General features: G+C 47.0%; 2 protein-coding genes across 5 annotated transcripts in view; one reads left to right on the top strand and one right to left on the bottom strand.

Annotated features, from left to right (window-relative positions):
• Nucleotides 1-1,676, bottom strand: part of farp2 (FERM, RhoGEF and pleckstrin domain protein 2) — a 36,895-nt gene extending 35,219 nt beyond the window's left edge. For all 3 annotated transcript variants that reach the window (XM_084472762.1, XM_084472763.1, XM_084472764.1), the window contains exons 1-2: nucleotides 1,526-1,676; nucleotides 649-884 (exon numbers count right to left, since the gene is read on the bottom strand). In XM_084472762.1, coding sequence (XP_084328888.1) covers nucleotides 649-849 — 201 coding nt within the window. In that variant the 5' untranslated portion in view covers nucleotides 850-884; nucleotides 1,526-1,676. The remainder of the gene's footprint in view (nucleotides 1-648; nucleotides 885-1,525) is intronic.
• A 2,964-nt stretch (nucleotides 1,677-4,640) lies between these two features.
• On the top strand, nucleotides 4,641-25,659 carry hdlbpa (high density lipoprotein binding protein a). Of its 2 annotated transcripts, none has more exons than XM_084473388.1 (28): nucleotides 4,641-4,711; nucleotides 6,766-6,835; nucleotides 8,655-8,769; nucleotides 9,775-9,926; nucleotides 10,664-10,879; nucleotides 11,652-11,858; nucleotides 12,090-12,305; nucleotides 12,584-12,790; nucleotides 13,937-14,044; nucleotides 14,534-14,638; nucleotides 14,989-15,067; nucleotides 15,788-15,927; nucleotides 16,286-16,390; nucleotides 16,653-16,766; nucleotides 16,889-16,975; nucleotides 17,067-17,198; nucleotides 17,515-17,733; nucleotides 18,160-18,381; nucleotides 18,780-18,998; nucleotides 19,687-19,825; nucleotides 20,547-20,725; nucleotides 21,197-21,301; nucleotides 21,447-21,581; nucleotides 21,782-21,925; nucleotides 22,280-22,459; nucleotides 22,868-22,984; nucleotides 23,269-23,412; nucleotides 24,211-25,659. In XM_084473388.1, the coding sequence occupies exons 3-28, from the start codon at nucleotides 8,691-8,693 to the stop codon at nucleotides 24,298-24,300; spliced, it is 3,840 nt and encodes a 1,279-aa protein (XP_084329514.1). In that variant the 5' UTR covers nucleotides 4,641-4,711; nucleotides 6,766-6,835; nucleotides 8,655-8,690; the 3' UTR covers nucleotides 24,301-25,659. The 2 variants fall into 2 exon arrangements, with proteins under 2 accessions (XP_084329514.1, XP_084329513.1); XM_084473387.1 differs by having other exon boundaries at nucleotides 9,769-9,926.
• The last annotated feature ends 400 nt before the right edge of the window (nucleotides 25,660-26,059 follow it).

Here is a 26,059-nt window from a genome sequence, read left to right as displayed (position 1 = left end):
TCATAAGCAAGCTGCAACACCGAAAGCATTAAAATGTTCAGCATTAAAAATCTGGTCACACACACACACACACACACACACACACACACACACACACACACACACACACACACACACACACACACACACACACACACACACACACACACACACACACACACACACACTTTAGTCTGGGAAATGTTGTGCCGTGTGAAAATAATAAATCCCGTTATTGCAGGAAAGGAGTTCCTGTCACATCTGTCCGACACATTTCCACTTGGAGGGCTGAGTTAAAGTTTGCTCCCTCCGGGGGGGGGGGGGGGGGGCGGCGCGCCGCCTCACTCTCGGTTACCGTGGCAACGAGGATCTTCATTAACTTGGCCCGAGCTACTTTATTGGCTGGTGAAACGCTGTCTGCCACATTCATGACCGTACACTGCAGGCCAAGCCTGGGTATAATTTAACAATTGAGTCGGACTTTATCATGGATGTCCAACTATTATCTAGCTGAGGACGTGGCTGAGGATGTATGTAGCGAAAGGAAAGGAGACAAAAGCCAACAGGATTACTCATAATATAGTATCCCATGCAAAATATTCCCATGCAAACCCCAACCCGGGACGACGCTCCCCGCATCTAAAGTAGCACAAGTCACAAGTAACTCACCTCCATGTCGTAAAACTCCTGGGAGTCGTCCAAGCCCACCACTCGCATTTGCAGTCCTCTGCCGTAGTTCCTCCCGGCAGCGGACATGTGGACCGACAGAGCCTGCCCGGCCTCCAGGGTGCTGATGCCCGCGTTGAACGGGGCCCCTAGCCGGGTGCCAGGCGTCTGGATGACCCGGTACGAACCTTCCAGCTCCCCCATGGCTGCTCCAGACAGACAGACCGCCGCGGGCACTCCTGCAATCACAGCGAACAATTAAGGCATGCAGGACGGGGCAGGGCTACCTCACAGCTCCGTTTGAGGTGATTAGGGTAGTTTCTGGGGGGATATGGTGATCGACCAGTGATCTGCAGAGGATCCAACGCCTTGGAGCCTCCTCACAACGTGGCTTCTTCTCGCCGTATGTCTTGGCATAATGCATTGAGTACAGCGGTGTTTATTCAAGGAGAGACTTCACATTCACGGAACAACCCTGCTGCAACACGTTGTTCACCTCGCCACTTCACATGTAGCTCTACAGTTCTGCACCACTGGCCACAAATAGTTAACCACTATGTATATTCACATGAACAAAAATGTGCATGAAGTTGTTATCTCATGCAACATGTAACCTGGGCCGATTCGCCAAAGTGGTGAACAATATTGTGTGGCAGCAGGCGTACAGAAAATACACACGAAAAAACATCAAATAACGAATTAAAACGCTGTAAATCGGTCCAATGTGGATTAGATTGAGTGCAGACTTTAACGCAGCGAGACGCGGTCGACGACCGAGGAACCGCGTTACCTAAGAAGGGTTAAACCTCAATCCCTGCGCACCGATCTATTAATAAAGCTGTTGTATCGGGAACAAACGCGATAAAAAAAAAAGTTTTACCTTCAGTTCAACGTCGAATGGCTATACTAACACAAGTTAGTGTCTTCGGGAAGGACACCATTGCAGTCCATGGTCGCTGTCGAGTGGAAACGAGAAGAGACGACTGGCTGAGCCGGGTCCTCCTTCCATTGGCTCACACAGCGAGACCTATGGACTACTCCTGGCCCAGGACAGGAGGCCTGCTGGTGGTCTAGTTCCCTCAAGTCCTGCAGGACTACATGGATTTAGAATACATTGATTTACTTTGATTTATTTATTAAAAGTCTTGATTATTCACCCTAAATGTCGCTATATCACATTGGCCAAATTAGATTAGACTATATCTGTCTATACTCTATCCGGTCTGGATAGAGTGAATATTGGACGAGAGACATCTATTTATGGAAAACTGCTTTTTATACTAAACTTTCCTAGGTCTGCAGAATCAATCAGCACAATTCTACACAAGTTGCCAAACTCTTGAATGTTTAGCAGGAAAATACAATCATAGGACATGCTGACGATTACATCAAATGTTTTAATGATCAAGTCAAAGAAATTCACTTATGTATTCAATTGGTAGGCCTACTGATATTTACTTTTGGTCAATATCAATAGACTTTGTGACAGCGGGGCAAAAAATTACTTTTGTAATAAACAATCAAGCATTTGTAAAGGAGCTCCCTCTAGTGGACAAAATGAAGATTTGACATTTGACATTATTTAGGATTTTATTTACCTTAGATCTTTTTACTACGACTATTAAGAAATTTAGCTGATTTAATCCAAAGCAATTTACTGTGAATTACATACAGGATACATGTCATTTATGACCCGGTAGGGTTTATGGCCGTCTTGCTCAACGATGATTACAGGATACCTGGAACCTTCTGAACCCAGAACCTTTTGACCCAACAACATTTGACCTATGGGGTCAAACGCTCCAACTACAACCAGCCTATCCTGCCTCCATAGTCCTCCACCCTATGAACACCACACAGCAAGAGAGACTTGACACAGCCTTACAAACTACAAGAACTACAAACATGGTTGCTCATCAACAACACAGTAATGGATCCATAAACATGTCTGTAGTCCCTAGGAACTTCAAAGTCCCCAGACACATTGTGCCAGACCCTGAAGTAGACCAAATACAAAACAATGACAGAGTACAGTGAATGTGACCTCTCCCAACAACAACCACAACAACATGTCTGCATAACGAAGGGTATTATCGGTGTGTGTTGATGTCATGGAGTATACATAACAGGGGTGGGGGTCCCTGGGGGGGCTGGTACACCTGGGGTGGCCCTCGGGGGCCCCTCCTAAGATGGTCCTGTTCCCTGTGTTTTGTTCCTCGAGGAGGACCCGAACACAGGGGGTCCCCACAGGAATACTATGAATAACATGAGAGGCACCTTATCAATCTCATAGGGGACCTCTGGACTCACAGCAGACATTCTGCACCGCAATAACAATGTTTAAAAATAGGCATATGTATCAACATGTACGTCCACATACATCACTATGAGGAGCAGAGGGAAACGTATAGGTGGACAGGCAGCGCCGGCGCTCCCCATACGCAGAGTACGCAGAGCGCGTAGGAACCTGGGGGGAAATTGCAAAATTAAGGTTGATATTATTGATGATATTATTGATTATTGATTATATGATTATTACATTACAATTTTCTAAATATAGAAATGAATTACGAACAGGTCCAACGTTATTTCGCATCGGAGGCGGAGCACGTCGTCGCCAACAATCTGCGCGTAGGGCCCCCAAAAGCTTAGCAACGGCTCTGTGGACAGGACAGGGGAGCGAGGATAGTTTAGTGTTGTTGTTATTCTACACTGAGTTCAATGTCTGCCGTCTCACCTGTAGCCTAAATGTCCCTGAGATGGTTACAGGTGGAGGTGCCCTAAGCCCTGCCTGTTCCTTGAGGACATGAGGCTGAACATCAAGTCGCTTCTGATTAAAGCGTTAATGGAAAGTAATAACTGTTTAGTTATAGTGTTATATAAGTGCTGCATCACACATTTGTGTAGGTTTGGGAAGGGGGGGGATATAAATTATTATTCATTTTTTTTATTATTCTTAAATGTAAATATAATTATAATACATTTATGGCCTACAATTTGGATAATAGGCCATGCATTTCTGTTTAAAAACAACAAGCATTAGTGAAGATTGGACACATGTATCACAGCTAGCTGTGTCACTTAACAACAAAATGTAATATTGCAATAATTGTATTATGAAGTCATTATCATATTATTATGCAACTACACAAGTGCTTTTGAAAGATAATTATATTACCATTTTAAAACGGTAATTGTGTGCAGAGTGTCTTCATCCAAAGGTGGCTGTATCTTAAATCATGTCCTGATTAAAAGTGTCTTTACCTTAAATCAAGTGCAAATAAAATATATCTATAACTTAAATCATGTCCTGATTAAAGGTGGTTGTATCTAAAATCAAGTCCTGATTAAAGGTGTCTATGTAATCATGTCCTGATTAAAGGGGCATTAGCATTCAATGTGTGTAGCTGTCTGTTGAGGTTGACCTTTCACCCCTCCCCTCTGGCAGGTGGTGGTGGTGGTGGGGGTCCAGAGGGAGTTATTGTACATCCATCGGCACTACATCAGAGAGTATAGATGTAGAGGATTCTATTGTTCAAAATAATAAACTCATACACGCACACACACACACACACACACACACACACACACACATATATGCAGACATCACACACACACACACACACACACACACACACACACACACACACACACACACACACACACACACAAATATACACTCATACACACACAAGCACAATTCTTATTCTGAATCTATAGGATACAATGCAATGCATTATAATTAGACTTCATGTTCACTACTCTCAGTCTAAGGAGACATCGAACACCCTGTTGCTTCACGGATATTATTGTCCATTCGTGATATGATTTATCCTCACAGTAGTTATATTGTGCAATAATCATTGTCCATGTTTAGTCAGAGAAAGATATTTTGAAGTTTCCTTGGGTGCTGAAATTGTAACCGGACTCTCCGCCGTGTGACGTTGGAGGACATGATTGGTGGACGGCTGCGGTATATATCCGCCAGCCTCCGCTTCCACCTTCTCGCCAGTGGAATTTCATCAGAGCTTCTGCACCTTCAGGGCAGACGAGGAAATCAAAATAAGTAAGTACACCGGCGATCACACCACACGGCCCCGTCAAGGCGTGTGACAGGGGGGCTCTGGGTGTCCGTGTGTGTAACGGGGTGCGGAGGGTCGTGGTGCAGGATGCATGTGAAGGGAGCAGTGTGTGTGTGAGAGTGTGTGCCTGTGAGTGTGTGTGTGTATGTGTGCTGAGGCCTGGTGTCATGTCTCCCCGTTCAGCTGTACTGCCTTATGCCTACGTGGACTTAGCGAGAGCAGCGACTGCAGCCCACCGGGGCTCCCCTTCACCTGATGCCTCCTGACGGGCTCCGGGTTCGCTCTCCCATTCACTCCCTGGAGATAAAAAGAGGACATACTGTTAATCCCGGGTTCCTCATGCGGGATTAGAAGTCCAGGGAATGCCCGATCCGGGGTGTTTATGCAGCCTGAAGTTTCCCCAGCGTCCCAGACACTTTGGCTGTGGCCGTGGAGTGTGTGTGTTTGTGTGTGTGCACTTGTGTATGCGTACGTGTGTATTGACGCATTTGTGTTGCTTTATTGTGTTGTTAGTTGTTTATTTTTGCTTGCATTTTATTTTCCATTCTGTGCAATTCCTTTCTATAGTCTGGAGCAGAACAGTTGTGACCAGGTTTTAATAAAGAGGTCCTGATGCATAATGATAGTTAGTGTAGGTCGGCTGAATACATCTAATGTTGTGTGTGTGTGCGTGTGTATATGTGTGTGTGTGTGTTTGGTTAAGGGGGTGCTACAGCCTGTTAGCTACACTAGCCGTCGCTAGCTACCGCTAGCCTGTTAGCTACCGCTAGCCTGTTAGCTAACCCGCCCGGCTACGTGTCACTCTCTTACGTGACACGGTGGTCAAAGTTTTTAGCCAGTTCGCTAACTAGCATTGTCTTGGAACAGAACGCCCTCTTCGTCTGTACATATCGGCCAAACATGTTTTAAACAAACATCCGCCTCAAAGCCCGTTTTTAGTAGTGCGATTTAATGACGTCTTGTACAAATAAAGACGTCGTGTATGTGCTGAATTGCACTGGTTCTTCCTCGCTAGCTTCGTCTGCTAACACATTTGTCACTATGGGTATAATGTGCTAACGTTGGCCGTCTACTGCACCCTGTACACTAATCCCTAATCCAGGATTTAGCTCCTGTACAAAGGTTTAGGGCCATGATAGTGTAATGGTTAGGGTTCGAATCCCACCCCAAAGGCACTGGGTTGGAATACCACAGTGTTCACAGCCACTAACCTGTAGGCATTCTAGGGCAAGAAGAATCCTATCCCTTTACTATCTCCTAATAGTGCATCTGAATTCTCTGACCTATACCGTGCTCTAAATGACCTGTCTCTATACTGCTACCCCTATACTGTCTTAACCCCTGCCTGCTCATTAATGAGGGGTGTACTGTCTAACGGTTAGACAGTACAGAGACCCCTCATTAAGGAGCCCCCTTAATGACTGGTCTCTGGACTGTCTAACCTTTACCTGCTCCTTAATGACCGGTCTCTGTACTGTCTTACCCCTACATTGTACCTGCTCCTTAATGCCCCATCTAAAAGAAAATATAATTTGCTTTGGATAAAACATCTGATTCAATTATTAAATTAGGACACTATTTAGTTTAGTAGAGATCCTAAAATGTTGCTATACTTGGCATAAACCAAATAGTAATACAGTACTTGGTATTAATAGTCAGACTATCTATTCCAAAGTATCCTAGGTCTGTTCTTTCATGTTGATTGTAACACAACCCCGGTAATGACAAGTAACCTACTTTCATTCATCCCAGTTTCGTGACCGTATTCAAAACATTATGTACTTTGATTCATACAAAACAAATCAATTAATTAGTTATCAACATATTCACAGCCTTCGTTGGGAATCCCCCAAATCGCTGAGCTGGGAATAGCCCTCGAAATCCTGGATCCCACAAACCCATTTTCTGAGTGGCAGTCAGTCGATGTCACATGAGAAAACTACTTGTGTGTTTCAACTCTTGTGTTCGGTCATGTTTGAAGACACTAACCATGATTAAAGTGGATGACTCTTATCTTCCTTTGCTTTTATTTATTCAGGCAAAAGCTGGCAGGCTGACAAGCGGACAGCTTTACAGGACGGATAATCTGGTAACTGACCATTTAGCTGGTAAGTTATACGCCCTCCACCCAACTGCAGTGTCTCTGTCTCTCTCTCACCTCAAATGAAATAGCTTGTATTGCTATGGTAATAACATGTGTATTGCCAATACAGATATAAGTGAGGGTGAACATGGCAACAGTTATTACAATGTTTTCACTCGCTCGCTCACGCATGCAATCACTGAAACTTTTTAGGAACCAGGTGGTCACAGCTGCAAAATCACCAAGTCATTCAGCTTATTGGGTTGTTGGTTTGAAACCCTGAGAAAGAAGGTCTAAGAAACCAGAGGCAGCGGCAGTCAAAAAGCCGATTGAACATCCTTTCCTCTCCATTGGTCACACTTAATTTAAATTTTTTTCATATCAGACGCTAAACGTCTACAGTAGAATCTGCATAACAGCGTAATGTATTTGTTCTGAATTCACTTGGTGAAATAAAGTACAGAGTAGGTACATTGTGGTAAAACATCTTGCTATTCCAAGCGACTTATAACCAGGATGTAAAAGGAAATGTTAATGGAGACTATTATACGGTCTCCTTGAGATCCTAATTGGCTGACTATTCTAAATAAATGTATATGTTCTAGGGTGTGTGAAATCCGGTTACTGGCAAACTGGTTACCATGGAGGGGGTAGGCATTCTTAAGGACTTGAGAGTCGAAAAGTGTACAAATTTTAACTAGCTCGTAAAATTACCTTGCATTTATGTTGTCTATGCTGAATGATAGTGATTAATAATCAATAAAATAATGTCCTATAACTGATCTATCCTACATATACTAAATGCTGGCCAGCCCGTACCTCTCCTTGTTTACAAGAATCTTACCACTGACACTCCCAAACCCTCTCATTCACGCCCCCAGCCAGCTGGGCTACGCTGGGTCGTGCTCCACAGTAGCACCCCCAGTTAAAGTGGTAGAAGGCTGTTATTAACCTTTTCAAATTCTCAAGTCTCCGGCCTTCTCGCTACGAGGGGTTCAATCTTACACATTGCAGCTTTTACAGCCGTTCTGATAGGTGGTGGGGGGAGCAATTAATTCATTCATCATGGAGGTCTTTTGGTGCGACTGTCACAATCTATTGACTGAACATGAATTCACTCAGTGCTCGCATAAACTATTGAACCACGGGTCAGAGTGACCTTGGGATTATCTAATCAGCCTAACTCTCAAGGCTGCAGGATGACCTGTATTGATAAGCCTGTGTGGGGGTGGGCGGCTTTCCACAAAGATCCACCAAAGACCTGTGTGGAGAAACCAGGTAATGGAAGGGCCAGGGCTTCCCTTCAGTAGTGGGGCACACCCATTTATGTCGCCATTTGAGAAGGACTTGATGAGATCTTGCAGTGGTCTATGCATCAAAGGCCCCTCTGGAAATATCAGCACTCCTATGAAAACGTGGCGTACAGCACGTGGATGTCAGTGGTAATGGACTCCACAATGTGGACATGTGAGCCGGATAGTCTAGTGGTTGGTGTGTTTGACCTGCAGACCAAAGGTTCTAGGTTCGATTTCTGATGTCCGCGGTTTAGCAGTAACCATCTTGGATCAAGGGTTCTGGCCCCAACGTCATGAAACATCTGATATCAAGGCAATAGACTTTGGAAAAACGGTGTGTGACGTTGAATAGTGTAAATATGAAGCAACCACTCTATGAAATCAAACTATATACTAGGTATTGCTGTGCATAAAGGCAATACAATGCACTTAACACAACAAGAATAATATGTGCTTTCAAAAGGACATTACTGAATCACTGATGCATTTTAGAGGTGGATTTAAAACCAAATGTCTGTACCCGTTTGTCTAATGTTGTTGTTTCTGCAGGGCACACTCGGACTCTGTGTTGACACGATATTCACCATGAGCTCAGTCGCTGTACTCACCCAGGAGCGCTTCAACGAGCACCGCAGCGGGCTGCTGACGGAGCAGAGCGGCGGAGGTCAGTGTCCCCTCCCAAATCCCCCCCTCCGTCCACCAAACTTTATTTACATAACACATCCCTCCTCAGTCCAACAAACTTTATTTAAATAACGCAAAGGGGGCGGGGCTCTCGGCCCTGGGTTCCATCGCCTATGTCTACCTTCCTCCTTCCTTGAGAAACACGCACTAATCCTACCCTGGAATTCCAGAGTTCTCGCGAGAGCACAATTTGAATTTGCTCAGCGAGTCACTCTTGGAACAAGCAATATACTCACTCCCTGACTCCCCTGGCCCAGAACATTAACCAATCACATCGGTGTGTCTTATATAGGCGGGCCAAAAGCGTTGCTGTTTTACCAACTGGATACGGCAAGAGTCTTATCTATTGATTAGCTCCGCTGGTCTTAATACATCATCCCTTGTATTCTTCTGATTGGTCATAGTGTTATCCAATTGCGTGCAGTGATATTTTCAAAAGCATGCTTGGTGCCGCCACTCGAGTTGGGCCATTTTCATCACTCGTTGCCAGACCCTACAGCTTTCTAGATGTGAGTTTCCAGGCTACCCTAACCCCACATCTGGACCTGAAATCGAATTGGGATTACCTGGTGTGATCTAAAATCATATATAAATCCAAAACCCACTGCAGGTCTCTTCCAGACAGACTGCACTTATGTCAAGCACCCCCCCCCCCCCCCCCCACCTCCGAGCACCATACAGCATCTCTCCTCAGTCACCCACGCACCCTCCCTTCTCCATACACCGACGATGCGGTGACGGCCTCTGATGCGGCTATGATTGGAGGGAGGGAGGGAGGGAGGGAGAGAGGGAGTACAGTTGCCAGACAACCTGCTGTAGCACTGGTGTCGTGGCCTCTCTTGTGCTGAGCTTTCTTGTGTTGCCTAGGTGAAGGAGGAACTGAGGCCTCCCTCAGCTCTCCTCCTGGGTTGCCTAGCTGCAGGAGGAGCTAGGGCCTCCATCTTTGTCGTTGTTTACTGAGCTCTTCTGTGTTGCCTAGCTGCAGGAGGAGCCAGTGGAGAGGAGGAGGCTCTGCCTACCTACAAGGATGCCTTCCCTCCACTGCCTGAGAAGGCGGCGTCCCCCGAGGGTACCCAGGAGACCGCCAATGCCTGGACCTCCAAGCTCCGCCCCCTCAAGTCGTCTGTCATCACCCAGGTACGGCGTGGTTTACTTTGAAAAAGTCGTAACTATTTAGTTATCCAAAGTGATGCACCTGAGGCTGAGAACAGCGGAATGGTCCAGTAAATATCGCACAAGCTGCATAAGTTGTAGCGCTGCTCAGCTCCTGGTCTCGGGACAGAGGGAGCTCAGAGTAGCCATGGAATCAGAAATGCATGGTTAGCATTTTCTATTTGTGGTATTGATAGCCCTATGAATCACATGTCAGTGTTTTCTAAGATCCAACAAGGAACTCTTTGATAAGCTAGTACAAGATGCTAGGTACGCTCCGATAGCCATATAGCTGTCATGAAACTAATGTCTCAGCCTGCACTACTCCTCCAGTGTTCATGGAAATGCTGCTCAAATTAGTGCCCCAATGCATTTACTTTAACACACTGTTCTTACACACAATCAGTCATGACTAACCCAAGAACTGGGCATGTCAACATTTTTCATCATCGTCTTCGGTTCCATCACATGTGATTTGAAATCCTGACTAACTTGTTGTACAGGACCCGGTCTGTTATACTTTGAAGCACTATTTGCATGCCTACAGAATGTGTTGTTTTTGTGTACTGGCCTGTTTTTACCCGTGTACTGACCTGTTTTTACCCTTATCATCTTACAAATCAACCCTCGGGGGGGGGGGGGGGGGAGATATGCAATGCAGAGTCTAGGTGAACCCTGAACATGTCTGAATCTTAAGGATATTGTCTCCTGCTCCCCACCAGGTGTTCCACGTGCCTCTTGAGGAGCGCAAGTACAAGGACATGAACCAGTTCGGGGAGGGGGACCAGGCCAAGGTCTGCGTGGACATCATGCATAAGACGGGCGCCCACCTGGAGCTGTCCATGGCCAAGGACCAGGGCCTGTCCATCATGGTGTCCGGGAAGCTGGACGCCGTGATGAAGGCCCGCAAGGAGATCGTGTCCCGACTGCAGACTCAGGTCAGTGGCCCCTTCTTTATTGATCTCTAAATGGCCCTGTTGGTGAGGTGATTGGCTCTCATCATCAGTCTCTCATTGACACTGTAGTTGAGGGGATCTCTTTATTCTACTCCTATTGGCCCTGTAGTTTGTTTGAAACTGGTCCATTCCATTTTCCCGTGCTGCCATACTCCCTCACTAAGAAAGTGTGATCTCCCGGATAACCATTAGACAATCTTGCTTGAAAACATCCCTGGTTATAAATCCTCTGTGTTGATATGAGCCCATCTCAAACGCAGTGGCTGGTGAGGCCATCATGGGGTCTGATGGTGAGGCTGTTAAAGGCCCTGCTCCACCTGTTACCTGTTGGAACAGCAGATGCTGGTCATTAATGCAGTATGTAGTTGTATGTTTGACTAGCTCGTAGATTGGCTAGGATAAAGATTTTAATAATGCCATTAAAGTAAAAAGTGCTGGACAGCTGGTACTTCTTTCTTTGGTTTACATAATATTGCTGTCGACCCTCTCCCACCGACCTTATGCTAGTCGGCTTCACAGTTGCACAGCCAGAGTGGACTGATCACTTTCATTTAGTTTTATTTTTAATTCTGAATTTCCTTCTAACTGGGACAGGCTCCATATAACGTTTGGCTATGTATCACCATCTCACTGGCTCCATATAACATGTTGCTATGTATTGCCATCTCACCGGCTCCATCTAACACATGGCTATGTATCGCCATCTCACCGGCTCCATATAACATACTGCTATGCATCACCATCTCCCCGGCAGGCATCCTCCACCGTGGCGATCCCCAAGGAACACCATCGCTATGTCATCGGGAAGAGCGGGGAGAAGCTCCAGGAACTCGAGCTCCGGACCGCCACCAAGATCCAGATCCCGCGACCCGACGACCTCAGCAACCAGATCAAGATCTCTGGCACCAAGGAGGGCTTGGAGAAGGCCAAGCACGAGATCCTGCTGATCTCCGCTGAGCAGGTAGCTCACCTCGGCACCGACTCCACAAGTCCACATATTCAGTTAGAGGCAACTGCAGAACTTCCTGTGTGTGGAGGCATTTGGCCTGTGACACGGTCAGGGTGTTTGCTTGACATCCACCCGACAGGTTCTGTGTTCAATCCCCATGTCCACAACAAAGGATGGTGAAAGTAGTTGCCCCACCTCCTCAACCCCTTAACCAACGTCTGTCTCGTCTCCTCCCCCCTTCAGGACAAGCGTGCGGTGGAGAGGGTGAGCATCGATAAGGTGTACCACCCCTTCATCACTGGCGCCTCCAACAAGCTGGTTCTGGAGATGATGGCGGAGACGGGCGCACGCATCAACGTGCCACCGCCCAGCGTCAACAAGACGGAGATAGTCATCACCGGGGAGAAGGAGCAGGTGGCCCTCGCTGTGGCCATGATCAAAAAGGTCCACGAGGAGAAGGTATGTAGCGTGGCTTGGGTAGTGTGTAGCTTGGCTAGTAGGTGGCGTGGCTCGGCTAGTGTGTAGCATGGCCGTGCTTTGGTGTAGCATAGCCACTCTAGGCTGTGGTGTAGCGGTAACTTGCATTAGTTTTAACGTTGTCGTTGCATGTGGTGCACACTGTATGTGCAACCGATTTCTGCTAGAAATGGGGACTCTGGTCATTATTTTTAAATGTTTCATCAGAGAAAGCACGTTTGCAAAGGTACAAATGCAGTGCTTGTGGTTGTTCCTTGCAGAAGAAGAACACCACCACCATCGCCGTGGAGGTGAAAAAGTCTCAGCACAAGTACGTGATCGGGCCCAAGGGGAACACCCTGCAGGAGATCCTGGAGAAGACGGGCGTGTCGGTGGAGATCCCTCCGTCTGATAGCACCCTTGAGACCGTGATCCTGCGGGGGGAGCCGGACCGCCTGGGTCAGGCCCTCACGGAGGTCTACGCCAAGGTAGGGGACCAGGGGAGGAACTGGTGGCAGGTGGCTGGTTCACGGTCTGGGCCTCATGGAGGTCTATGCCAAGGTAGTGGACCGGGGGGGGCACAGGGGGAGGGTGGCTGGTTCTGGATCAGGCCCTTATGGAGGTCTAGACCAAGGTAGGGGACCAAGGGGGGCCCTGGGGGAGGGTGGTGGGTCTGGGCCTCATGGAGGTCTACGCCAAGGTAGGGGACATGGGGGGGCTCAGGGGGAGGGTTGCTGGTGGTGGGTCAGGGCCTCACAGCGGTCTAGACAAAGGTAGAGGACAAGGATTATTGGCACTGTTGAGACAATATTCTTTTGACGTGGCTCACATTAAAACAGAATCTGCTTATTGCACATTTTCATAATGTTGGAGCAAAGTGCATTGTGTTCAAATTAAGAATAATTTACATAACACTTTAACACAACACATAACAATTTTCTTTCGGTGGAAATTTTTTAAAATCTGACCTGATATGCAGAAAAGACTTACCCTGGAAATCCAGACTTCACGCGAGAGCACAATTTGAATTTGCTTAGCGGGTCGCTCTGGGAATGAGCAATATACTCACTCCCCGATTCCCCTGGCCCAGAAAATTAACCAATCACATCGTTGTATCTGATATAGGCGGGCCAAAAGCGTTGCTGTTTTACTGATCGGATACGGCAAGTCTTATCTATCGGTTAGCTCCGCTGGTCTGGATACATCACCCCTTGTATTCTTCTGATTGGCCGTGGTGTTATCCAATTGCGTCCAGTGATATTTTAAAATGCATGCTTGGTTCCGCCCCTTGAGTTGGGCCATTTTCATTACTCGTTGCCAGACCCTACAGCTTTCTAGATGTGGGTCTGGATTTCATTTGGAGATTGGAATTTGGTAATTACCAAAAAACCCATCATATTCAGAGTAACCAAACCCAGAAACGTAGAAAAAAAACAGAAAAAACTGAAGGTTCTGATTAGTTACACTGGTGACCTCATCATTTGCCTTATTTGGGCGTGTGATATCAATGCTGTTGGTCTGATTTGGCTCGTCTTGAAAACACCTCTTGTTCTTCCATCAGGGCCCCGCCCCCAAGTGGGGGGCCATGCTTTGTTTATGTAAACTCACCCGACATCCCCTTCCTGTCCCCTCAGGCCAACAGCTACAGCGTGTCCACGGTGTCGGCTCCTTCCTGGCTCCACCGCTTCATCATTGGCAAGAAGGGGCAGAACCTGGCCAAGATCACCCAGCAGATGCCCAAGGTAGGACTGCTCGATTATGGAAAAAATCATAATCACGATTATTTTGGTCAATATTGAAATCCCGATTATTTTTGAGTTTGAAAACATGATGCAATATTCAGCATTTCATCTTTGTTACTGAGAACTTTGAAATTTCGGCTTAAATAAATACACAAAGTGGTAAAATAGAAAATGTTCAAATCAAAAATAATGTACACGTATGTTTCCAACTGTTCTGCAATTTTTAAAAACATTTAATGAATAAAATATACAAAACTAAAATAAATAATCGTTTCAACTCGATTATATTAGTTTAGTGCTTGTTTGACGCTAAAATAGAATCAAAATTCAATTTATCGCCCAGCCCTAGCCCAAGGTCTGAGGAGCGGGTCTGTAGAAGCCCTCCGGCTCAACAGGAACCTGCTGGTTCCACAGAAACACTCAGGCTCATCAACGGCGGAGCCAGCCTCCACGGCTGTTAACGCACGGTTCTTCTTCTTCCTCCTTCAGGTGCACATCGAGTTCACGGAGGGGGAGGACAGGATCACTCTTGAAGGCCCGACCAAAGACCTGCAGATGGTGCAGGTGGAGATTGAAGCCATGGTCCTGGATCTGGTAAGTGTGGCCTTTTTTTAACTGGAAGAAGTCCCTAAAGGCTTTCATAATAATAATAATAATAATTATTATTATTATTATTATTATTATTATTAACACTTGATTTATATAGCGCTTTTATAGTTAGTTAAATCATTGAATAAGATGTATTTATATTGTCTTGCATTCATGTTGTTTTTTTGAGCGACTTTCATGCGTTTCCATTTCCTGTATCTTGAGCAATTATCACAAACCATTTCCCTGGGGATTATTAAAGCCGTCTGAATTCCGACGTGCTGTGGACTTTCATTCCACTGAGTAGAAGCTCTTAGTCCAGTGAACTCACGACCCTTCACTCTCCTCCTCTCCAGGGGAACCGTATGGATTACACCGAGATTAGTGTGGATCCCAAGTTTCACCGACACCTGATCGGCAAAGGAGGAGCCAACAGTAAGTAGTGTTGGAGTGGGGCCGGGCTGGGAGGCAATGATGCAGTCGCTTTTCATTCAATCGTTTCTTAGTGATCACTGCATGTCTTGAAAATCAACTTTTTTCATCCTCAAACTTTTATTTTTACACTGAACTTCTGTTGTAGCTGTCCATGCAAAATATCTATATTTAATATGGACTGAGAAGGTTACGCAGCTTGTGCCGTGCTGTAATAACTGGTTTATACCTCAGAGAGGAACTAACAAAACAACATGGTGGCAAAACAACATGGTGGCTCTGGAACCCCACAGTGCTGCTCGATGCTTCTGTTTGACACTGAGTTCAGGGATCTCTATTGCTCCTCTTGCATCTTAAAATTGCACCCACCAAACATCGAGAATTATTAGCAGAATTTGACTGACTTTACTGGTAGGAGCATATAGCACCCAATGATGTCCGTACCGAGTATGCTCGATTGTTATTAGAGAAATGCCGCTCTAACTTCTTTGCTCAAAACCATTCCCTTATTTTAAAAGCTGAAGAGAAGGCTTTCATTAAGATATTGTCCCTTTTTTTGTTTTTTAACATCAGAAAAAAAAAGAAATAAAAGAAAATAATGATTATAAAGAAGGAAAGTATATGCGTATGAATGGATATATATATTCTCCCCTCATTCGAGGGGGGGAGGAGCCCAAACCGACCTTCTCCCCTCCTCATCGAGCTGTTTGTCTCGTTGTCCAGTCAACCGCATCAAGGAGCTGCACAAGGTGACGGTCCGCATCCCCCCCGACAACGAGAAGAGCACCCTGATCCGCATCGAGGGGGACCCCCAGGGGGTCCAGGACGCCAAGAAGGAGCTGCTGGAGCTGGCGTCACGCATGGTCAGTAGATCTGACCCCTCGCACCCGCCGTCATGGATCTGAGTCTGCTAGCCATCGAGTTCAATAATGTAGTTTCATTAACGTAGCATATACTCTCAATGTTTAGTTTCGCTGATGCAAAGTATAGTTTCAATAATGTAGCATATACGGTCAATGTATAGTTTATATAATTGGCTTACATCGTCATTATTTTTGACCTTAACTATCTAATGTTAGCATTTACTTTTAGTATTGACGTTAACAGCATTAGGGTAAACCTCGCCGTCATCTTGGATCAGACCTCTTCTGCAATGTTCAGAGGGCAGTGAGCTGTGTTCGCTGAGCGGTGCACTGAGCGGTTCTTGTGTCGCTCTTGCAGGAGAACGAGCGCACCAAGGACCTGATCATCGAGCAGCGGTTCCACAGAGCCATCATCGGCCAGAAGGGGGAGAAGATCAAAGAAGTTCGAGACAAATTCCCTGAGGTAAGATCAACCGAAAACACAAGTATCCTGATATCTTTAGGATGGAGGTAGGATAGTGTTGTTGTTGTTGGGATCCTCAACTCTCAGCAGACCTGTACTTGGTTTGATCACCAGCATCGAAATCAGGTGGCAAATTTCTGCTACCTGACCTGTATGTGAATGTTTTTTTTTTTTTACTGTCGGGTTTCGTGGTCTGTAACTGTCCATCCCTTCAATCTGTAACTGTCCATCCCCTCAATCTGTAACTGTCCATCCCCCTCAGGTCATCATCAACTTCCCCGACCCGGCCCAGAAGAGCAACATCGTTCAGCTGCGCGGGCCACACACGGAGGTGGAGAAATGCTTCAAGTTCATGCAGAAGATGGTGGCTGAAATGGTATGCTCCCTTTGGGAAAACATGGACATTTACTATGCATTTATCATTTTATTAAGCGAGTTGTAGAACTAGTGTTGTAGAATTGTGTGACTCATGTCTCTGCCCTCCTGTGGTGCTGTCAGGTCGAGAACGGCTACACCCTCCTGGTCCCCATCTTCAAGCAGTTCCACAAGAACATCATCGGAAAGGGCGGAGCCAACATCAAGAAGGTGAGGAAACCATAGATAGGCTGAACATCTTCCTCCTACATATGAAATGTGTCTCCAGACTGACTGGACTCGTCCGTCTTTTCTCTTGTAGATCCGTGAGGAAACTAACACAAAAATCGACCTGCCTGCCGAGAACAGCAACTCTGAGATGATCGTCATCACCGGCAAGAAACCGGCCTGTGAAGCGGCCAGAACCCGCATCCTGGCCATCCAGAAAGAGCTGGTGAGTGAGGATGGTGATGGTGATTAGGATGATGGTGGTGGTGATCTATTATCCTAGCTAGCTTTGTTGTATACGGGAATGGGTTAAGTGTGTGTGTGTGTGTGTGTGTGTGTGTGTGTGTGTGTGTGTGTGTGTGTGTGTGTGTGTGTGTGTGTGTGTGTGTGTGTGTGTGTGTGTGTGTGTGTGTGTGTGTGTGTGTGTGTGTGTGTGTGTGTGTGTGTGGACCGGCCTCACGTCCATCCCTCTGGTGTCTCTTACCGCACTCTCTTCCCTGGGTGTGTCTCTGTAACCTGTTTCTTTCCTCTGTGTCCTCCAGGCCAACATCACAGAGCTCGAGGTGTCCATCCCCTCCAAGCTCCACAACTCCCTGATCGGCTCCAAGGGGCGCTTCGTGCGCTCCATCATGGAGGAGTGTGGCGGCGTGCACATCCACTTCCCCACCGAGGGCTCGGGCATCGACAAGGTCACCATCCGCGGCCCTGCCGAGGAGGTGGAGAAGGCCAAGCAGCAGCTGCTGGCGCTGGCCGAGGAGAAGGTGGGTGGAGCCCCGCACACTAGGGGGTGGGACGGAGAACACTAGGGGGCGGGGTGGTGTCTCTGTACTGTCTAACCCCTACCTGTCTCCAGGCGACCTAGTAAATATCCTATGTTTGCCATTTACTCACCACCTTATCCACATTACACTGTAGCTATCATCTGATGTGAAACAATTGCTAACAAGCTAAACTCACTACTGATGAGGATTGTTTTTATTTTTTACTTTCATTAATTTTTATTACAACATGGCTGTCTAACTACCAATGTTCCCTGTTGAACTGTTATATAAACTCTGAAACCCAACCTGTACTGGGATGAGCTCTAATAGAAACACTACGTGTACTGGATTGAGTCGTTGTATGGACTAGACTATAGACTGGGTTGAACCATGCCCTGAGGATGACTCGATCCGGTCTCCTCCCAGCAAATCAAGAGCCACACGGCGGAGCTGCGCGCCAAGCCGGAGTACCACAAGTTCCTGATCGGGAAGGGCGGCGGAAACATCCGCAAGGTGCGGGACAGCACGGGGGCGCGCATCATCTTCCCCACGGCGGACGACCAGGACCAGGAGCTCATCACCGTGGTGGGCACGGAGGAGGCTGTGAAGGAGGCCACGAAGGAGCTGGAGGAGCTCATCAGGAGTCTGGTCAGTCCTCCATACGTTTTGTTTGTTTCAATGTGCAGCGGTTCAGGTGTTAAACAGATATCTCAATGTCTCATATCCACTACGCTTTTCCCAAAGTTTTTGTTCCTTGCGGTACCATTTTATTTTTTGTATTTATACATTGATTTACTTTCTGTAAATACATTTATCTAGCAAGCCAGACATAACCTTGTATAAAGGACGCTGCATCTCTCCTCCCAGGTCTGTCCAGTTTCTTTGTTGTTGCCTGGATCTATCCCTTTTATCTAATAAAACGTGTTTCTATGGAAATTCTGCACATAGCTACTAAACCAAAACGAGAGTGACTCGTTGTTGGGGATGGACCGCGTCTAATGCGTCTTTAACTAAAGGCAACAAACTGCCCCCCCCCCCCCCCCCAGGATAACGTGGTGGAGGACACCATGAGCGTGGACCCCAAGCACCACCGCTACTTCGTGGCGCGGCGCGGCCAGGTGCTACGCGACATCGCCGACGAGTACGGCGGCGTGATGGTCAGCTTCCCCCGCACGGGCTCTCAGAGCGACAAGGTCACGCTCAAGGGTGCCAAGGACTGCGTGGAGGCGGCCAAGAAGCGCATGCAGGAGATCATCGAGGACCTGGTGAGTGGGCTGCGGCCGGCGGAGACGGCACTATCCAAACATGGTCCTGTTCCTACTATATAGCTCTTTGCAGGGCTTCTGATTCACTCTTCATTGGGAGTGCAGGTCAAGGCTCTCTAGTAGAGTTGTTCCAGTATCGGAAATTCAGATGCAGAGAACATCACAAACAGTGCATTCTTATGGTGTGTTCGTTAATGGTCGGAGGTGGAGTCGAAATGGGAAACGTGTCATCTCCGACCTCCGTGCTTCGGCTGCCAAGTTGGAGAAAACATGGATGCTCATGCAAATGTATTCTAATTATAAATGTAAATGATCTAGTTCTGAATTTTTTTTTACATAAGTGAACCGACTATACATTGCTGTCATCGTAAGAGAACCCTTCAATTAGAACAAGTGCTGTGAGTAGTTACAATGCTAGCTGCTGTATTGGTATATACTCTGTATCGGCTGATACTCAAGTTCAGGTATCGGGAAGGAAAAAATTGTATTGGATAATCTCTACTCTCTGGTGACCATAGAGACCAGATTTATGTCTCCCCTGATAAGATGCAAATACAACATGAACTGTACTTTAATCATACCAGATGGGAGACGCAGGAGGAAGTACAGCGCCATAGTGTGAATTGAAACTCGATGAACGCTTAAAATCCAGGAGGTTGTGACCCGCTCTCTGCCCTGTCTCTCCCAGGACGCCCAGGTGACCATCGAGTGCGTCATCACGCAGAGGTTCCACCGCTCCATCATGGGGCCCAAAGGCTCCCGCATCCAGCAGATCACCAAAGACCACAACGTGCAGATCAAGTTCCCCGACCGCGAGGACCCCAACGGTGAGTCCCCCGGCCGGGAATGGTTGTTATAATTATGAAGGACTTTAGGTAGGTAAAGGGACTAAAGATGAAGCAGACCACTGATCAGCAATTGTGTAGATGGTTCTAGAAGCAATACATCAAGCCAAGCATTCTGTAGTTCCCCGAGGTGGAGAGAGATGGTTCTATATAGTTGAACACATGGCGGGAATAGAGGAAATGACAACAACATGATGAACATTGTTGCACTCTAAAAAGGGGTTCCAGACGAATCCCATAATGGAAGGGGTTAGGGTCCTAATGTTGAGCTGAACTCTAAAACGTGTATATAGATATGATCTGTTGTGTCTGCTGCTTATGAATGCAAGTGGTCATTAGGTCTTCTTGCATAGGTGATGATGTAGAATGTACTGCCGAGTGGAATATGGTAACATTAGGTTATCAGTTTGATCTTCTAGTCGTGTACGTTTTTTACATTCAGGGTGTTTACCAGACGCAAGCACTAAGCAAGCACTAACAATTCCCCGTATACAACAAAGATGGCTAGGAGAAGCCGCTACACCATGTTAAGTACTGTTATTAAGTGACAGGAAGTACAACACGCAATAAGTGAGTACATTAAGTGCCAGGATGTACAACATACAATAAGTGCGTAGATTAAGTGCCAGGACGTACAACATACAATAAGTGTGTACATTAAGTGGTCACTACTCACCCGTGGTCCTGGGTTCCTCCTCCTCAGCTCCTCCTCCTGCTCCTGCTCCTCCTGCCGAGGCGGTGATCCAGGAGAACGGGGAGGTGCCCAACGGGGAGGTCAAGGTGGAGCCGCCCGTCGTGGACCCGGTCGCGCCCAAGAAGTGTGACGTCATCGTGATCTCCGGCCGCAAGGAGCGTTGTGAGGCCGCCGTGGAGGCGCTGAAGGTCAGAGGTCATCCGCTGTCGTCTGATTGGTTGAGGTGGGCTAGGGACAACCGGAGGTCTTCACCGTCATGGAGGTCTCTTCCAAGCGAGGCTCGGGTTGCAATGGGGAGGTGGAAGGGATACGTGGTGGTTGTGGCTTTGGTGATGAACACAATACACAAAAGATGGAATCGTTTACTAGTAGTGGTGTGTCCAGATAAAAAATGAGGGATGTTAAATTCTAGTCGCAGGGTAAACTCGGTCGTCCCTTAAATCCTACCTTTTCTTAAATGTGCCTCTGTTGGTGATCACTGTGGCACTGCTTTTAAAAGTGACTCATGCTGGTTTATCTGTAATCCCAAATCAAACTGCCTGCCCACCTTCAACTCAATTTACACAATGCGGTTTGCACCGTAGGACCCCTAATTATCAGGTTGCCATGGAGATTCATAGTGTGGTGGATCTTTCTAAATGCTGTCTTGTGTTTCGCAGGCCTTGGTCCCTGTCACCACCGAGGTAGAAGTGCCTTTTGACCTCCACCGCTACATCATCGGGCAGAAGGGGAGTGGGATCCGCAAGATGATGGACGAGTTCGAGGTTTGAACTCATTTATCTCACGACCCCCCCCACAAGCCCCCCATAAGGAAGACCTATCTGGACGTAGCTGTGTGTGCGTCTTCATGCAGCACGCCCACGTCTGAACCCCTGTGATGACGTTATTTGCGTTTCCTTCTCCCACCAGGTGAACATTCAAGTGCCTTCTCCGGAGTTGCAGTGTGACATAATCTCCATCACGGGCCTGGCCAACCACCTGGACCGCGCCCGTGAGGGCCTGCTGGAGCGTGTCAAGGAGCTGCAGCTGGAACAGGAGGACAGGGTGAGTGCAGGCTCCCCCTGCTGGCGGGGAGTAGTAATGACGGGAGCTTTGAAGTCTGCCTCGCCTCTCTCTCATAACTTAATAAATATCTTATCAAATTAGACTATTCAACTTGACCAGTTTATTTTGTTTCCACCCAAGAGTGTTGAGGAATTAAGGTATTTTGATATTGAGCTTGAGTTTATTATTTGTGTGTTTAGGCTCTCAGGAGCTTCAAGCTGACCATCACTGTGGATCCAAAGTATCACCCCAAGATAATCGGCCGTAAGGGAGCCGTGATCACCACCATCCGCACTGAGCACGACGTCAACATCCAGTTCCCAGAGAAGAACGACGAGAACCTGGTACAGCCCGCTTTGGCGTTAGCTTAGCATAGCTTTGTTTGTATAGAACGAGAACCTGGTGCAGCCCTGCTATGGTCTTAGCTTGGCATAGCTTTGTTTGTATAGAACGATAACCTGGTGCAACCCTACTATAGCCTTCTTCTTTCTGTAGTACAAAAACATGGTACATTCTATACCCTATTTGTATAGCCTAGGGTTTAGCAGCTGAGAATATCATTTTTAGAATTTGATCCCATGCTTTTCCCTAGGCATGTTCCTATCTATTAATATGAAGTGTATTTTATACACATATTTACAATGCTTGTGAGGCTGAGGTCTTCTGCAGAGATCGTGACCCGTGTGTTATCTGTTCAGGACCAGATCAGCATCATGGGCTACGAGCCCAACGCCATTGCGGCGCGAGACGCGATCAAGGCCCTGGTGGACGAGCTGGAGGAGATGATTTCAGAGGAGATAACGCTGGACAGCCGCGTCCATGCACGCATCATCGGGGGCCGCGGGAAGGGCATCCGCAAGATCATGGAAGAGTTCAAGGTGAGCGGCAGAGAGGGGTAGGGCTGGGAGGAGCAGAGCTGAGACTGAAGGGGGAGGTTGAGGGACATGTTCTAGAGCCGTCTGACTTGCATCATCTGGGGCGGCATGTGGCTCAGGAGGTAGAGCGGGTTGGCTGGTAACCGAAAGGTTGCTAGTTCGATGCCCGGCACTTCCTAGTGTCAAGGTGTCCCTGAGCAAGGCACCTCACCCTGTGTGTGTGTGTGTGTGTGTGTGTGTGTGTGTGTGTGTGTGTGTGTGTGTGTGTGTGTGTGTGTGTGTGTGTGTGTGTGTGTGTGTGTGTGTGTGTGTGTGTGTGTGTGTGTGTGTGTGGTAAAGCGCTTTGCATGGCCACTGGTTAGAAAAGCGCTGTATAAATGCAGTTCATTGACCAACTGGTGTGTTCCTCAGGTGGACCTGAAGTTCCCTCAGAGTGGGTCCCCCGACCCCAACCTGGTGACGGTGACGGGACGCCCGGAGCTGGTGGACGAGGCCATCGACCACCTGCTGAACCTGGAGGAGGAATACGTACGTCCTGCATGCTCCCGCTCTCTTCATGTTCTGGGTCGCCTCACTTTGTTATGGGAGATCTGTTCACAGCAGGAATTGTTCTTGTTTGTTTATTCAATTTTACATTTTTATTCAATTTTGCAGCAACGACAAGTGACTAAACATGGTCCAGAATTTGGCCCTCTGCACTTATGCCATGTCGAAATATTAGTATTAATGTTTAATGGATGATATAGCCCATCCATTTGGTCACTGCTCCAGCTGCATGCTGCTGCTAACGCTCCGCTGTTCCTCTCTTCTAGCTGGGGGACGTGGCTGAGAAGGAGGACAACATGACGTACATGCGGTCCTCCGGAGGCGGCAGCGCGTCGTCTGGGGATGAGCCGCGGGGCCCCTCCAAGGGCTTTGTGGTGCGCGAGGCCCCCTGGACCACCGGCACTGAAAAGGTCAGTTAACAGGGCTAGCTAGCATGAGCTCACGTTATGGTGGATGACTAGCATGAGCTCACGTTATGGTGGATGACTAGCATGAGCTCACGTTATGGTGGATGACTAGCATGAGCTCACGTTATGGTGGATGACTAGCATGACCTAACATAAAGATGGGTAACTAGAATGAGAACGTTATGGTGGACAAGTAGTAGAAGATCATTTTGATGACTAACTAGCATCTGTTAACATTATGATTACTTACTGGCATGAGCTAACATCTGCTATCTTGTATCAGATTCACTACCACATGTGATGTCGCCTTGGGCCACATATTCAAGTCGTCATATTGTGGAGAAAAATTATTTCTTGTATGACATTTCTTGACTGCAGTATTTTATTAAATGGAGCGTGATCATCAGAAGACACAATGGGGGCATTGAGAAATGGTCATGACTTTCAATAGTCACATTGTAGGAACAAACATCATAGAAACACAAACCAAAAGGGGTTTGTGGTCTAGACCCAGTTAAATGACTTGGAAGTGTGTGTGATAAATACTAACCAACAGGACACCTTTCAATTGGAGATGGGAAGGGAGCTACCTGTGGGTGAAGGGATCATACAATGTGTGTTAAAATAACTTAAAGAATGTTGGCTCATTTGTGATTAAAATTATTAATTATTATTTTTTAATTGTTCAAAATTGTTAAATTAAAAAAAAAAAAAAAATTCAGGTGTGAACACTGAACTCTACACCCGGTGTTTAAACGGTGGACCTGACTGACCACTTCCTCCTCTACTTCCTTTCTCCAGGCTCCCGACATGAGCAGCTCCGAGGACTTCCCGAGCTTCGGCGCTCCGGTGGCGGCCAAGGCGTCCCCCTGGGGACCCAAGCGCTTCTAATGCCCGGAAAGCCCGCTCTCCAAGGAACCACAAAGAAGTCCAGTCCCCTGACCTTCGACCTCCCCCTCTCTCTATCACATTGTGACCTGGACTGACCGCTGACCCCCAGACGACCCTCTTCAGTCCAACCCACCTGGTCCGAAGTGCTTTTCCATAAGCTGTAATGACTCTAAGCTCTGTGTCTAATACTGTCCACTGTCCGTAGGAAAGCCATGGTTTAGTCTGTAAACAATCAGCCGCCTATCACTACCTTTATCTATCTCTAGACCGTGCATTTCATTGTGGTTTCAAAAGTCGTTATATACCAAAATTTTAAGATGAGAAGACAACTTTGGGAATTGACTAACAAAAGAAAAAACCTAACTGATCCCGAGCTGTCGTTCTTAGTTGCCTTTGCAGGGAGGGGCGGCGGCGGTTTTAAAGTATTTCAACATGGCCGACCCTGCGCGGTCAGTGGCTCCGCCCCCTCCTGCCAATCCCGATGTAGCCGAGTGAATCGTGTCGTTGTCGTCAAGCACAGCTCCCTCCCTCCGGTCTCGTTGAACCCCTCCGTCTGCTTCTGGGTAGTGTGGTCGAGCAGTGTTGCACACTTGTGTGTGTCGCCTTATCAAAACACTCAACGTTGACTTTATTTTCCGACGCACAGGCTTTCGTTTCGTTGCGACCGCAGCGGAACGGCACACATCCTCATACTGCCAGATATCTGAGGCTCCGATCGGACCTCAACTGTAATAAGACCGCACGTCAACAGAACAAATCCCCCCCCCCCCCCCCGTACTCCTCCATCGCCCCCCCCCACGCACTATCATGCGTTTTTGTATTTTGCTGAAACATTCAAAATGGTGTCCGTTTACTTTTTAAAAAAAACAATCTGATCATGTCTGAGCTAAGTGTAGACACCCCCCCCCCCCGTACCCTTTCCCCTGTGCCAACGATGTCCCCATGTGATGTTCCCATGTGATCTGTGTTTCCACATCCTTGGTATTGGGTCAGTGTCCAGTCCGTTTGTCTTCCGTCTGCTATGCAGTTTTGTTTGAACATAGCAATGGCCCTCTCTCTATTAGCCTTATCGCTAGAATGATCTGAGCAGGACGGAGTGAGTGCGGACTAGACGTCCACTACGTTCCCGTTTGTACAAGCTTTTGGAAACGTCGGGGCCTCCCCTGGTTCAGATTTCGCTGTCGTTCTGAAGAATGAGATGTGACTGTGAGCTGCTATTACAAGTATTAACAGCCACCCCATTTTGGCTTTTATCATTCTAGCCCTGAATGAAAGATTATGCAAATAAAAAGTGAACGATTTATGGACGACACTGGAAATGAAATTGTCCAAAAAAATACAATAAAAATTGAAAATCCTTCTTGTGCCCTCAGAACTTTTGTGGTTTGTAATTTGGTCTCTGAACTGGATTTTGATTATTTGTAGAACAATTGGTTTTGGTACATAGGTTTTATTTTAATGTGCTAGAGGTAAATATTTTTGACATTAATCACTTTTCTGCTATGTCAGGTACTACCTAGTTTTTGGAATAATTCACATATTTTATGGCTTTTATCCTCTATTAGATCATACCCACTAGTAGACTGATTATATATTATTTCTGGAATATATCTGGATTATATATTAACTGGTATATTTAATTGAACAGCACTGAGTGTTAAAGATTCAGCCATTATTTTGTCAAATAAGTTTATTCTGGCCATATCAGCAAATGACTAACGTTAAACCCCGCCCCTCTAATGACGTCATTGCTGATCAC

The sequence above is a fragment of the Micromesistius poutassou genome (genome assembly GCF_964030765.1).
Source record: "Micromesistius poutassou genome assembly, chromosome: 9".
NCBI lineage: Eukaryota > Metazoa > Chordata > Actinopteri > Gadiformes > Gadidae > Micromesistius > Micromesistius poutassou.
Note: the sequence above shows the minus strand (reverse complement) of the source record. Positions and strands in the feature narration are given on the sequence as shown.

Coding starts and splice junctions, on each gene's coding strand:
- hdlbpa (XM_084473387.1), top strand. CDS start 8,691: ATGAGCTCAGTCGCTGTACTCACCCAGGAGCGCTTCAACGAGCACCGC. Junction 15,068..15,787: donor CGGCAAAGGAGGAGCCAACA/GTAAGTAGTGTT, acceptor CTCGTTGTCCAG/TCAACCGCATCAAGGAGCTG. Junction 17,734..18,159: donor TGGCGCTGGCCGAGGAGAAG/GTGGGTGGAGCC, acceptor GTCTCCTCCCAG/CAAATCAAGAGCCACACGGC.